Below are 12,410 nucleotides of genomic sequence, written 5' to 3'. Positions count from 1 at the left end.
TGGATGCACTCTATGCATTCAGTAGTGGAAGGTGTAGATGTAAATGCTGGACATAAAAGGACATAAAAGTTGAATGCTGACTGAAATACTTTTGCCAGCCATTTTTAATTTTGAGCTAAATTACGAGCTTCAAAAGTGAGAAGCAAGTTATTTGGTATTCAGAATTAAATGTGCGTAATGCAAAGCACTTGGGATGGAAATCACAAGACTCATATAAACATAAAAGGACAAGAAATTGGCCCATTCAAATCACTATGCAAAACAACATGAAATGTCATGTCTCTCGGATTCATACATGCATGCAAAATCTGTGACCACATACTGTAGTGGATAGCACTTGCTAGAAAACATTTTACAGCACAGCCCAGATCAAATGTCACGTCTTGAACAAGCATGAAACCAATGGCGCCAAATGTCCCTGCTCGTGCTGCATTGCACTGACCATTCTGGACAGTGAGGGGCAGCCATTCAAACCCAGAGTCGACCACACTGTCTGTCCGACCATGAGTGTGGTGTGGTTTGAGCTGGAAGGTATTTGGACAAGTCATGTGCTCATTGCAGTTCATAAGACAGCGCCACACAGCAGTGCCTTTGGTGAATGCCACAAGCAAATGCCAGGGAAATTCAAACTGACTTCGCATGAAACCTGAGAGACTGCCACCTGCTTCTTCCGGCAAATCATAATGTTGCATACAGTTGCGGGAAAGCATAGAACCTCTAAAAGGAAATTTCAAAGCAATTTCCTTTGAAAATTCAATATTGGTGCTCTTATTTCAGAGCAGACAGATCAAATGGCGACTCTTTCTATTAATTTATGTCCACGTAACTCTTCATTTGTAGATTTATAGAATATTTGGATCTATTGTATTCAGATCTTTTCGTTAACATAAATTGTACACACCAAAGTTCCCTGGAACAGTACCCTGGAAAACAGTGTCATGGAGCTGTCATCAAATCAACATGCAAATTTCTTTTGCTTGTTTTTCCTACTCTGCCCGCAGATTTGACTGTTGTTTTGAAGTGAGAGTTAAGCCTGATTTATTTATTTATTCATTTACTTATTTATTCGTTATCCCAAACATGCACCGACGCAAGGGTGAAATGAGTGGAACGTACACGCGGAGAGGTGCATCGCCTTAATGGAGGCCACAGTGGAAAAACGAGGAGGAGCAGAGAGGGCATCATTTCCATATGCCAGCGTATATTCTCTCTTGAGTTTCACCACTGCCACACATTTAAATCCATTGTGGACAGCTGAGCGCACTCACGTTTTTCAAGGTGTTAAGATACCCCGGACAACTTTGCCGATGGAGACATCATAGTTTGACTGATCACGGATAAGGAGAGAGGGGAGGCTGTGCTCCTCAGACCAGTCATCAACTCACATCTGAGTTTACCACTGAGGTTAGTCTATCTGCACATCTAATACATTCATTATTGTTTTGCTGTGGGGTTATTTCTGTTATGTTCAGTGCATGCTCCTTTATAAATATCAGCATTCATAAAAATGCGTTCCATACCTCCACCTATTAAAAATTTTATATTATGAAATGTTATTTAAAACACCTTTATAGTAATCCACCAATCAAGGGTTTTTTGTAATTAAAATGTTCATGAAAGCAATCTTGTAAAATGTATGACTTACTGCTTTAGATTCATGTCTAAGTATTATCCTGGTGTCAGATTTACTTTTTTTTTCTGTTAGGATGGCTAGGCAGATGGGCACACTCACTCTGTTGCTCTGCCTGACGCTCTGGTGGAGTTCTGCTGAAGAGGAGCCTGAGTGGTTCCAGAACATAACAACAAACATCTTCAGCTCTTCTGGGGACATCCGTCTCGCGGGCTACTTTGAAATTAACCGGCTCACCAGCAATCTGACCAAAAGGGTAAAGCCAGACGACGTACAGTGTGGCAGGTAAATACGTACAAGCAGCATTGACACTACAAATATTCTATTCCCTGTCTGAAGAGAACTGTCTGTTTTTGTCTTGACAGGGTCAACGAATACGGTCTCGCCCTGGCCATAGTCATGAAGTTCTCAGTGGACAAAATCAATGCACAACCAAACCTCCTGCCTGGAGTCAAACTGGGCTATGAGCTCTTTGACACCTGCAAGCAGACGGCCATCATAATGAGGCCAACCATGTTCCTAATTACCGAGGGCTCTTCGGGGGTGTTGCCTGTGATGTGTAACTACACACACTACGTCTCCCGCGCCGTGGCCGTCATTGGACCATACAGCTCTGAAATTGTGTCTGTTGTTGGCCAGCTCCTTGGATTTTTCCTGCTTCCATTGGTATGTTTGTATTCCATCTGTCATAATAGGAACAATACATACAATGATAACTAAAATTCTACTCTCCATGCCACAATAATTATTATATGGTTTGTTATAGTGCTATTAGTAAACACATTCAATACATTTAGCCATCTCATATTACCAGACATAGGTTTTGACACATTTGCCTTTTTCATAGCTATGGAGACATAATAAAAAAAAATTCAATGAAATAAACATACATTTGATTAATCGGATTTTTCAGAATCAGTTATCTCTATCTTTGTGACTGCTTTGCACACTGTAGGCATTATCATAAGCAGCTTCATGGGGTGATACAGTCAGCTACTTCTCAAAATAGGACTTTTGGTGGTTGAGAGTGTCATCACAGCAAAAGTTCATTGCTTTGAAGAATCTGAAATATGAAGAATTTTGCTTTGTCTGCAACTTTCTTTCTACATACCCTCACATTGTTATTCATATAGACTTCATTTTTGTTCCAAAATGTTAAAATAGCCAGAAAGTCCCACAAATGAGAAGGTGTATGAACCTTTGACTAGTAGTTGGGGTGCTCTGGTCCTAGATCAGAGTTTCATGTTTGTTGTATGTGTTTTCCTGATTGTGTATACCTGTTATTTGTAAGTATAATTGTATTGTTGCTATCGCTTGTTCTCGTCTGGTCACTGTGTCTGTGTGTTGTGTGCTATTGTGAGGGCCTGTGTTCCCTGTTCATGATTTATTTAATCCCCTGTGTTTGTTAGTTATGTGACTGCATCCTTTTTTCCTGCCCTGACAGATCCCTGACAGTGTAAATCACTCTTACCATGAGCAAATATTTCATCACCTTTTTTTTCCTTGGACCAGCACCTTTCACCTTTGCACTACTTTTATTACACTTTCCTTTTATTATTATTTCATTCCTTTTAATTATATTCCTTGGTGTCCAAACAAGCTCTGTTCTTTCACCAGGTCAGCTATGGGGCGACCAGCGACACATTTAGTGACAAAAACCTCTATCCATCGTTCATGCGCACTGTGCCAAGTGACAGGTTGCAGGCAGAAGGCATGGTTCGTTTGTTGAAGGAGTTCAACTGGAACTGGGTCGCAGTGATTGCCAGTGAAGATGAATATGGTACACAGGGCCAGCAGCAGTTCTCCTCCATGGCAGCAGACCAGTCGATATGTGTGGCATACGAGGGCCTCATTCCTATCTACACTGACCCCATTCCAGCCATAAGGGACATAATTGAGCACATCAGAGGGACAAATGTTGGGGTGGTGGTGCTTTTTGCACTCACACAGTCAGCCACTGCATTCTTCACAGAGGTCAGTAAATGTGCCCTTACTTTTTTTTTAATATGCTTTCTGTGCCCTTATTTTGTTTAATATGCTCGCAACTTTTAAAATATATATATTAATATATATACACACACACACACACACATCACAATATTAGTAGATTACTGGCACCTTGCTGAGGTCTGTGACAGCCGCTAAGGTGGTGCCATTGGTTCCCATTAGCTGTTGTAACATGTGGAGTGCTTTAAGCTGCACATGGTTACCCCAGAGGTTCTAGATTCATTGGTAAAAATGGCAGTGATTCTGTAAGCAATCAAATATCTAATTGTATTTGGACTTTTTTATTATTATTATTTACATTTACCGTACTACATTCTACTCAATGTACTCTATATAGCCCTGTGAGGTAGTAACGGCCATGTCATGTCTTCACTTTTGCTCTTCTACCAAAGAGGTCAAACAAACACCAGTTGTATATGTACATGTATATGTGTGTATGTGCAAAAGATAAAGTGTCACAGCCTCACAAGCCCATATAGCTGTATTGCATTTGTTTTGTATTGAGGAGAAAGGTCTCTAACTCTAACCAAACACTAATTCCATTAATCTGGACATGCCTAGGTAATAAAGAGGAATTTATCAGCAGTTTGGGTGGGCAGCACTGCCTGGGGAATGCACAAAGACTTTTTCACTTTGCCCAATGTCAACCAAATAGGCACTGTCCTGGCCTTTGCTGACATGACACAGCCTATGGATCAGCTCAACAGCTACAGCAGGGTGCTCCTGTCCAGGATTGCAGAAGAGCGACTGAAACAGCCCCTCAGACAGCCAGGCACGGAACTCCCTACAGTGACAAATCCATGCCCACTGTGTTGGAAGCTGTCTTTGAATAATATGAGCCTGATGGAGGAGCCTCTGGTGCAGCGTACGGCCTTTAGTGTGTATACTGCCACCTATAGTGTGGCACAGGCACTGCACAACATGCTAGGGTGCACTAACACCAGCTGCAACACCATGGACAATAAAACAATCTACTCTTGGCAGGTATTTTTATTTGTCTATTAAAGTTTTATGTTTTATATGTGTCTTTGTGACTATGTGCGTATGCATACGTATTCATAATCATTTTTTTGTCTTTTTTATAGTTATTGGCAGAGTTGAAGAGGGTCACATTCACTGTTAATGGAATCAATTTTACATTTGATGAAAATGGAAACCCTAACATAGGCTATAATTTGTTGGTCTGGGTGTGGAAAAACAATAATATTACCTTCAGGGAAATTGGAACCTTCTACCAGGAGCTAACCATTGACAAATCCAGCATCGTCTGGCACACAGGATCTCAGGTAAGTAAAGTCAAAAGGAAAAAAAAAACACAGGAAATAGCCTCTGATAAGGGTAATGTGCATTCGTGTGATAAAATTGATCATTTGTGTCAGGGTGCAGTAAAGCAGTTCTGACAGCTGTGATACCGAACTGGGACACTTTAATTTGTATTGTGACAGGTACCTGTGTCAACTTGTTCTGCAAACTGTGAGGATGGGCAAGTGCAACGTGTCAAAGGCTTTTTTTCATGCTGCTTTGACTGTATAGATTGCAAAGAAGGAAGTTTTCAGAACAATTCTGGTGAGTCATGCAACAGGCTATATAAGCAATTTCTAAATCAGATTATTGGTATAAGTCTTATAAAACACTTAAAACCTAATTAAGGAATGTTTTGAAGTGAAACCTTTAGTGGAGTACTCTAGAGTGCAATGTTGCATAGATATGTAGTGTTAATTATTTGATTTCTGCGCACAGATGACGTCCAGTGCACTGCATGTCCAAAGGGCAAGTGGTCTGAAATGCGCAGCAGAAATTGCCTTGACCCAACCTATATCTTCTTCTACTGGAGCAGCTATGAGTCAGTTGGGATGATTGTAGCAGGGTTGGTGGTGCTAGCCAGTCAATGCACTATCGTGATCTTGTTCCTGCGTCACTGGGGCACCCCAATGGTACGTGCCTCTGGTGGGGCAATGAGCATCATTGCCCTTCTCTGCATGATGGGATGCTGTGCCAGCCTGCTGCTGTTCCTGGGTGAACCGTGGGAATTGGGGTGCCGTCTGCAGCTGCCCTTAAATGCCATATTCCCTACTGTGACTCTGTCAGCCATCTTATCCATGTCCTTGCAGGTGACCAATACCTTAAACACTATTTTGGTAGCATTTGTGCTCTATTTGGCGTCATTTGTATCATAGCACAAAAGCTGTAAATTGAGCTGTCTATAATATTTTTTTATTGCCTATGCACAAACATTACTTTAAAATATTCTCTTTGTGTTTATGCCAGATCGTCTGTGTAACGGAGTTTCCGGAAAGGTCTTTACCTCACCTTCACATGCTGCAAGGGCTTGGCAGCTGGATAGTGGTTGTAGCTTGCTGCATTATTCAGGCAGGCCTCTCTATCTGGTTTCTACAGGAAGCTCCAACACTGTCTCAGTTTGTCTACAGCTTAGAAGTGAACTACTTGACAAGGTTCCTGAGCTGTCCGATCACCCCGCTAGTGAACTTTGGCATCATGCTGGGATTCAATGGCCTTCTGGCCCTGCTCTCGTTCATGTGCACCTTCATGGCTCTGAAGCCTGCTGGACAGTATAACTTAGCTCGAGATATCACTGTTTCCACCTTGGCCTACTGTGTGGTGTGGGTGATCTTTGTCCCCATCTACACAGGCCTAAATGACCATAACAAGTCCATTGCTCATGTTTCAGTGACCTTAATCAGCAATTTAGGCTTGACGTATGCTTACTTCCTCCCTAAATGTTACCTGCTCCTTAAAATGCCAGAGAACAACACGCCAGACCACTTTCGCACTTTTCTGGAAGGAGCCCCACCCACTCCACAAGAAGACTGAGAACAGGATTTCAATTGACATCCAATTCATTTTAACATTTATTAATTTTAAATTTTTATTGAAAAGCTAAATCAAATGAAATGCTGATTCAAAATGTCCTTTCTTGAATGTTAATAAAAGCCATTTGAGGTCCTTGGTCCTTGTCATATCACAATTGCATGAGATGCTTTAATACCACAACAAGCATTCTTGAGAAGATCACAGTGCCATAACTCAAAAAACAATAGCCTCACACTTCATCCGAAATTCCTATTTCCATCAATTATAATCCTTCATAATCATTAGAGATGTCTTCCATTACAAACAAAAGTATAATATCAAACCTTTACATTGTAATGCATTAAAAAAGGAAAAGGTAAGATCATAACTTAAGATGTTTTTCATAACAATTTGAAATACTTAGCCCTACACTGGACCGCAAATGACGTCTAGAATAAATATTATTTAAACGTGTGCGAAATAGCGCCCTCTGTCGGACCCGATTCCCACCTGCATTGTCCCTGGAGACGGTTGCTAACAACTTACCGCAGAATCCGAGAAGCAAAGGACTGACGTCTACGTAAGTCCGACTGCCGAAACAGGCAAACACTAATAGCAATTTAAACCTCTTTTTTCCCCCTAATTTCATCATTTACGTTTCATTTACTCAGCAGCAGAGATGGAGAGAGATCATCTGATAATTAAACAAATCGGGTTTTTCACAGTCATTTCACAGTCATTTTGGATGATTGAAGAGGTTTTTGCCACAAAATGGAAAGGATGTAGTTAATATGTGCTCCTGTAATAAAGGCAGGAGACCCATATGTAAGGTTGAACATCCATTAAAATGCATATATAGAATATGCCGTTTCTTTCAAACTGGCATTTTAGCCTCTAATATAGATCTATGATATTTTAAATGCTGTTTTTCAGTAGTTTTAGATAGATTCTTGCAACTGTTTGCTTTATTTTGGAGCAGGTTAAGTCATGCCGCGTGGCAGGGCAGTCAGTGCCCGCTCTGACAACAGCGACATGGATGAATTTGGTAGGCATGTATAAATAAAACTGGATATATAAATTAACACTGGATTTTAACACTTTTGTTGAGTAATGCTGAGTGTAACGTGTGCAAGAATAAATCAGAATGTAACTGTCATTTTCTGTGGCGAGTCCCAGGTGACATAGAAATAGTCAAACTGCAGAGACAGTTTCGGATTGTGGCAGCAGATCGGCAGGCCTACAGCATTCAGTCACAGGAGCTCATTCGCAAACAACGGTATGTCAAGGTGCTGCATTGGCATCCAGACCGATATTGACACGGATATTGAGATGAGCATCATTGATACGACATTGACATGTCTGTCTGTTGAATCTGTGCTCATGTAACAATATATTTTTTGCTTTCAGTACATCTGCTTCTGTCCCTGGAACCATATATGAGTAGTATAGTGTGGGTTGCTATGCAAAGGCATGACAAAGGTGTTTTTGGCTGCAGGCAGGAGATGGTGTTTCTGCATTCGGAGCATGAAGAGTTGCAGTGCCGCCTGCGTGTGTTTGAGATGCTCCCACGCCAGCAGCAGGACACTGAGGATGCACATCATTTGCACTGCCAGCTCACACAGAGAGGCGATGTGGAAGAGCAATTGGAAGGAGAGAAAGCGGCCCAGGCCGAGCTGGAGCACAGGGTATACACATGCTTACACACACACAAACATGTGAAAAGTTATGTCATTAGTCAAAAAAGTTAGTCATTAAATAATATTTACATTTACAGCATTTATCAGACGCCCTTATCCAGAGCGACTTACAATCAGTAGTTACAGGGACAGTCCCCCCTGGAACAACTTAGGGTTAAGTGTCTTTCTCAGGGACACAATGGTAGTAAGTGGGATTTGAACCCGGGTCTTCTGGTTCATAGGCGAGTATCTTACCCACTAGGCTACTACCACCATATGCTTACTACAATGCGTCTAAAAGGCAGCAGTCGAATAACACTGCTGTTGTCTTGTTGATTGATGCAGCACATACAAGATTCCATTTACACAGAACATTTTGACATCTTCTGAACAGATCATGATAATGGAGGAAAAGCGGTCAGATCTTAGGACAGGTGAGAGGAAAGCGTCCCAGAAGCAGACACTCCAGGTCCATCAGACACAGAAGGCCGCTCAGACGGTGGAGAACAAGCTGGACCGGGTGAGCATTGTTACACGCAGCCGTAAAAAATAGAAAGAAAGATAATGGGCCCACTTTGGTGCTACAATTACTGGTCCATGCCTTGCAGCCCCCTTTGAAAGTGATTTTTCACCAGCAGATTCCCCTGAAATGTTGTGCATACATTGACAAATGACAATATTTGACAAGTATGTGTTATATAGCACCACCAGAATATCCCCCTGGTTCTGTGTAGTTATGGGTGGGAATATGTGATAAACAGCTCTCTCTCTCTCTCCATTTCAGGCCCTCGTACACTTGAATGAGCAGCTTGCCAAAAACAGCCGCCTGAGAGAGGAGCTGGACATTCTTTGTGTTGAACGTGTGCGCTTTCAGCAGCTGCTTCGCAGACTAGAGAAGGTCAGAGGGCACTGGCACCCCATCACAGACTGTGCTTCGCCTCAACCTAACCCTGCACTAATACACTTTAAATATGTGTGTGCCTTCAGGGACATCTTGACATTTGCAAGGACGTTGATGATGTTATAAGTCAGTCCACAGCAGCTTTTGATGCCAGGTGACTTGTCTTTGACTTTGACTCCTGCTTGGAGAAGATGTTAAGATTACCACAAAAATTAACACTAGGTTTGGACAGTCTACCCTTGGAAGTCAATTCTAGTGATTGTCCAACATCCTAAACTGACCTTGCATTGGTCACCACCTGACAAACCTATCAGAAAAAAAACATTAAACACAAAAGCAAACTGGAACATCAGAGAAAGAGTTTCAGGGGAAGTGCTGAAACCCGGAGCCCGGTCAGTGTCAGGATTCAACTTTAATACACCAACTCCTTGCTTAGCTGGAAGAAGACTGATTGGCATAAATTCCAGTCTTTATGCATCATGTGTTTACAGTAATTCTTGTATTTCTGGCCTAGTTTGAAAAAGTACACGTTTCAAGTGTTTTGTTACCCATTATGTGTAAGTAGAGGATTTGACTGAAATTCGCCCATAACCTGGCAACAAAATAACGTGTGTGTGTGTGTGTGTGTGTGTGTGTGTGTGTGTGTGGGAGTCTGTGCGTAGGTACATCTGTGATGTGTATATTTGTGTTTCTGGGTGGTCCAGGGCAGAAGCTCAGTCTAAATTGACCCTGCTGAAAGAGAAGGCAGTCAAGGATCAGGCTCAGCAGAGCGCCGAGATGAAGGAGCTGCAGCGGATCATTGAACATGAACGCCAACTCAAAGAATTCTTGAGCACCAAGTACAACGACAGGGGCAGACAGAAGGAGGTCCAGGATCTCAGCAGACAGCAGGGTGTGTGTCCTTGACTGAGTGTGTTGGTGCGTGTGCTGTTATGCGATGCGTAGAGTAATTTCTGACAAAGACCACGATCCCTCGGATCCTTTTCTATGTTCCTGCCTCCCACACATTAATTTCACTCACTGCTCAGTATATCTCAGCCCTTGACAGATGCAACTTTCTTCACTTCACCTATAAGTGGTTTTAATGTTGTGCCTACTATGAAAAAAGTAAACTGTAGCTGTTGCTTGTTTAATGTACTTTTCCACATAACAGTAATTGGGGGAAAAACAATTGTTTGGTCTTTCAAATTTAACTGTTTAATATATATTTACTATAATGCTACTAACAGCAGGTCTGTTTGGTTTTTCCCCTTCATGACAATGCTAAAATATTTGTTGGGACAGATTCCTTAAATTTAAATAAAATAAGTTGTTACGTACATAATCTGCATTGGTCACAGAGTCAAGAGAACAGAAGAAGGCGGACATAGTAGAGCAGACCTTCGTCCACCTGGAGGAAGTGTACCAAAAAATCTGTAGTGTGACAGGGGAGGAGTACCTGGATGTGGCGGTCAGCAGATTCAATGAAAGTGAGTAATGCTCTTCTACTACTCTGTACATTAATCATTAAACAGTAATCATGAATGAAGCTACACAGCAGTTTCCATTGCAACGGCGTACTTGTCCAATAATGATTCAGTCTTTCTATGGTTTATGGCTGCATTATCTAATCAGTTGAAGATAGAAGCTTTGCTCTTTTCAACTATATGAATGAGCAAAACAGTGAAGCAGAGAACCAGAAGGAAAAAATTAACCAGGTAAGTAAATTACTTACACAAACACAAATTTCAGAAATCTGTAAGCACATTCGTTCATACCTCAGCCAGTGCAAGTGCAAAAAATATATATTTGATTTGTGTTTATGTGAAAGATTAAGGAAAAACTGGACCAGTTGTACAGTGAGGAGATGCAACATCAGTCAGAGCACCATGCTGCCTTACAAGACCTGAAGGAACTCCAGACTGATATTGCAGCGCAAGCCAGTGAATTCCAGGCCAGTGCTATAAGCAGAATTATGGATCAAATCAAAGCCGGTAGACCATCAGTCCATGACGTCTCATCAATTTCACTTAACAAATGCTATTAAAACTGTAAGAACACAAGTAAAAACACACCATATCTGTCACAGGGGTGAGTCATGTTACCAAGAACCTTTCCTGCGACCACTCATTGGTTGAGGACATGCTCAGCTCAACTTCAGCCATCACAGACAATAATATTATGACCCACCTGGGCCTTTTGGAGCAAAAAAGCAATGAGTTTCTCACAATCCAAGCATTTATCAGATCCAAGGTACGTGGCAATAATCAATATTCAGAAACATGAACAAACACAAAAGCCACAATTTACAAGGCGTGCGGTAGCAATGCACAGTTTGGCAATATCTTTACGTCAACAAGTGGAAAAATAACATGTAGAGCCCTGCCAGGTTTTCCAGATTCCACACTTATCTCTTGTCACAGGATCTGGACCAGGAGTACGACCCAAAAGATGTTGCTCATTGTCTGTTGGGTCAGAGCGCGGAGTTTGAGAAGCAGAATGTCATAGTCCAGTCCCCAGTCACATGGTATGTAAAAATGTGTGTATAGAGATTTGTGAAAATGTTTGCATGAGCTTGCTCGTGAAACCCATGGTTATTGCCGACATCCTCAGGGATGAATATGACACAGACACCCAGCTCACTGATGAGGAGGAGCGACCTTTGACCCAGGAAGAGCTCCGCCAGAGGATTCTGAGAGAGGTAAGAAATGCACATAGAAAATCTGTATGCTCCACTTCTACCAGCGTCTCATTTCATTATTATTTTAGGTTGCACACCATGAGGGAGTTCCTCAAACCAGAAGTGTGAAGGAAGCGAAAGTGTCCAGGTCCACCAGAGTGCCAAGCATCCTATAGCACTCCATGGGTTTGTAGTTCATCTCCATCCATATATTTAGACTGGGAGAAAGAAGGCCTTGGCGTTGTCACTCAGTAAAAAAAAATTATATTGTTGTTTCTAAGGAATGCAATTAAATGTTCCATTGGAATACTTGTTCTTTATAACTAGCCTACAAAATTGTCCTTACTTGAATCTGTCCTTACTTCCAACATTTCCAAAACATGGGGTTAAATAAAAATGATTATTAAAAAATGATTAAAAGAGATTCAACAGAATTGCAGTTTGACTATCTTTTCTTATATTCTGTTCAGTTTGCATGCTTTGCTCCTCAAAAGAAGACTGTTTCCAATGAAATTGAACTGGAACCGGTTTGAAAGCTCTGTGTGCAGCAAACATCTGTTCTTTTTCACCCCTGGTGACATCTGGCAGACATGAGCAGTTCAATTGTTTGTAATGTGGAAAAACGACTAAAGGGGGCAGCAGAAGCCAATTGTAAGCAGGAGCTGGACTTTTTTTCCACTGGTTTTAAATACTTCTTTGTCTTCTTACTCAAATTACACTATAGGA

General features: G+C 41.6%; 2 protein-coding genes across 3 annotated transcripts; both read left to right on the top strand.

The window, feature by feature from the left end:
* Window positions 1–1,258: 1,258 nt before the first annotated feature.
* On the top strand, window positions 1,259–6,469 carry tas1r3 (taste receptor, type 1, member 3). Its single transcript, XM_028999060.1, has 9 exons — window positions 1,259–1,404; window positions 1,706–1,915; window positions 1,996–2,296; window positions 3,248–3,604; window positions 4,199–4,621; window positions 4,723–4,923; window positions 5,083–5,203; window positions 5,378–5,748; window positions 5,906–6,469. Exons 2-9 carry the CDS (start codon window positions 1,707–1,709, stop codon window positions 6,467–6,469), a joined length of 2,547 nt encoding a protein of 848 aa, XP_028854893.1. The 5' UTR covers window positions 1,259–1,404; window position 1,706.
* A 492-nt stretch (window positions 6,470–6,961) lies between these two features.
* odad1 (outer dynein arm docking complex subunit 1) lies at window positions 6,962–12,118 on the top strand. 2 transcript variants are annotated; one of them, XM_028999032.1, is made up of 15 exons: window positions 6,962–7,028; window positions 7,428–7,493; window positions 7,625–7,724; window positions 7,944–8,133; window positions 8,519–8,644; window positions 8,909–9,022; window positions 9,112–9,179; window positions 9,730–9,917; window positions 10,366–10,494; window positions 10,640–10,722; window positions 10,836–10,998; window positions 11,094–11,257; window positions 11,428–11,531; window positions 11,618–11,705; window positions 11,774–12,118. In XM_028999032.1, the coding sequence occupies exons 2-15, from the start codon at window positions 7,436–7,438 to the stop codon at window positions 11,858–11,860; spliced, it is 1,662 nt and encodes a 553-aa protein (XP_028854865.1). In that variant the 5' UTR covers window positions 6,962–7,028; window positions 7,428–7,435; the 3' UTR covers window positions 11,861–12,118. The 2 variants fall into 2 exon arrangements, with proteins under 2 accessions (XP_028854865.1, XP_028854864.1); XM_028999031.1 differs by having other exon boundaries at window positions 7,004–7,028; window positions 7,619–7,724.
* The last annotated feature ends 292 nt before the right edge of the window (window positions 12,119–12,410 follow it).

Source organism: Denticeps clupeoides, chromosome 12 (assembly GCF_900700375.1).
Source record: "Denticeps clupeoides chromosome 12, fDenClu1.1, whole genome shotgun sequence".
In the NCBI taxonomy this organism is placed as follows: Eukaryota; Metazoa; Chordata; class Actinopteri; order Clupeiformes; family Denticipitidae; genus Denticeps; species Denticeps clupeoides.
This window is presented reverse-complemented; position numbering and strand designations above follow the sequence as displayed.

Coding starts and splice junctions, on each gene's coding strand:
- tas1r3 (XM_028999060.1), top strand. CDS start 1,707: ATGGCTAGGCAGATGGGCACACTCACTCTGTTGCTCTGCCTGACGCTC. Junction 3,605..4,198: donor CCACTGCATTCTTCACAGAG/GTCAGTAAATGT, acceptor GGACATGCCTAG/GTAATAAAGAGGAATTTATC. Junction 5,749..5,905: donor TCTTATCCATGTCCTTGCAG/GTGACCAATACC, acceptor TGTTTATGCCAG/ATCGTCTGTGTAACGGAGTT.
- odad1 (XM_028999031.1), top strand. CDS start 7,436: ATGCCGCGTGGCAGGGCAGTCAGTGCCCGCTCTGACAACAGCGACATG. Junction 10,999..11,093: donor TATGGATCAAATCAAAGCCG/GTAGACCATCAG, acceptor TATCTGTCACAG/GGGTGAGTCATGTTACCAAG. Junction 11,532..11,617: donor GTCCAGTCCCCAGTCACATG/GTATGTAAAAAT, acceptor CGACATCCTCAG/GGATGAATATGACACAGACA.